Source organism: Aplysia californica, unplaced genomic scaffold (genome assembly GCF_000002075.1).
Source record: "Aplysia californica isolate F4 #8 unplaced genomic scaffold, AplCal3.0 scaffold00001, whole genome shotgun sequence".
NCBI classification, from domain to species: Eukaryota; Metazoa; Mollusca; class Gastropoda; order Aplysiida; family Aplysiidae; genus Aplysia; species Aplysia californica.
The window spans coordinates 195,063-196,379 of NW_004797271.1; the positions used below are offsets into that span (position 1 = coordinate 195,063).

The following is a 1,317-nucleotide window of genomic DNA, read 5'->3' on the forward strand; positions in this document are numbered from 1 at the left end:
TGGCAGTATTTTCCGCACGGCTCACTGGAGAGAGTGACGATGCCCTCTGGCTGCGGGGTGCTGCGGAGGTAGTTGTTGCAGAAGTCGGCCGACTCCAGCGCCAGGAAGAGAACGTTGCCCAGGAAGTAGCCGGCAGTCTGGCCTACGGTGTTGCACGTGCTGGCCCAGCCAATGTTGGCCCTGGGGGTGGACAGACACAGGACAAGCTTTAGTTAAACAGCGCTGCAAAGGAGAACGCAGACTTGACTACCCCTTCATGACCAAAAATAAGAGTTTTCCTCAGAACCCTCCCTACACATCAGAATTTAAGGACAAAAATCACAGTATTCAGAGCCCCAGTAGATTAATATAACCTAACAGACAGTTTTAGTTTTAGTAAGAGTTTTACGGCACTTGCAACACAATAAGGTCATATAAGTGCCGAAGATTACAGGTGTTACAAGAGAGTAACAAACACAAAAAAGGAGGGGAGATAAAGACAATAGATGTTTGATAGGAAAGAGGAAGAAAACCACACCAGAGCAACCGCCAACCAGCCACCCTAACAGACAGAGAATGGCAAAGAAACATGTATCACAAATGCAAATGTGTAATTCCACGCTATTTATGATTTGTCGCATAAATACTGCGGGCTAACCTATGATTACCTGGACAACATGGTCAGGGCCCATCCGTCCACAGCGATGTCCTGTGTGGCGGCCAGGAAGTTGAGGCAGATGAAGATGGCCGTGAGTAGAACGATGCTCACCTCCCCTGAGCCCGGACCGCCGCCGCTGTCCCCCAGCAGGGACTTGGCTTGGGTGGACAGGACCAGCATAAACAAACCTGGGGGTGGGAGCGACAACAGTGGGTCAGTATATTATGGGGAAACACAAACAGACTGACAAACAGAACCAGCATAACAAACCTGGGGGTGGGAGTAGCAACCACAGGTCAATACTAACATAGGAATAGACAGACAGACAGACATACAGGCAGACAGACAGACAGACAGACAGACAGACAGACAGACAGACACATACCCACACACATACCCACACACAGACAGGACCAGCATAAACAAACCTGGGGGTAGGAGCAACAACAGTGGGTCCGTATATGGGGACACACAAACAGACAGATAGACAGACAGACAGACAGACAGACAGACAGACAGACAGACAGACAGACAGACACATACCCACACACATACCCACACACAGACAGGACCAGCATAAACAAACCTGGGGGTAGGAGCAACAACAGTGGGTCCGTATATGGGGACACACAAACAGACAGACAGACAGACAGACAGACAGACAGACAGACAGACAGACA

At 49.8% G+C, this 1,317-nt stretch overlaps 1 protein-coding gene across 2 annotated transcripts in view; it reads right to left on the reverse strand.

Moving 5' to 3' along the window:
• Positions 1–1,317, reverse strand: part of LOC101845963 (acetyl-coenzyme A transporter 1) — a 19,327-nt gene that overhangs the window by 7,491 nt on the left and 10,519 nt on the right. For both annotated transcript variants that reach the window (XM_005088769.3, XM_005088768.3), the window contains exons 5-6: positions 648–825; positions 26–180 (exon numbers count right to left, since the gene is read on the reverse strand). In XM_005088769.3, the coding sequence (XP_005088826.1) occupies positions 26–180; positions 648–825 (333 nt within the window). The remainder of the gene's footprint in view (positions 1–25; positions 181–647; positions 826–1,317) is intronic.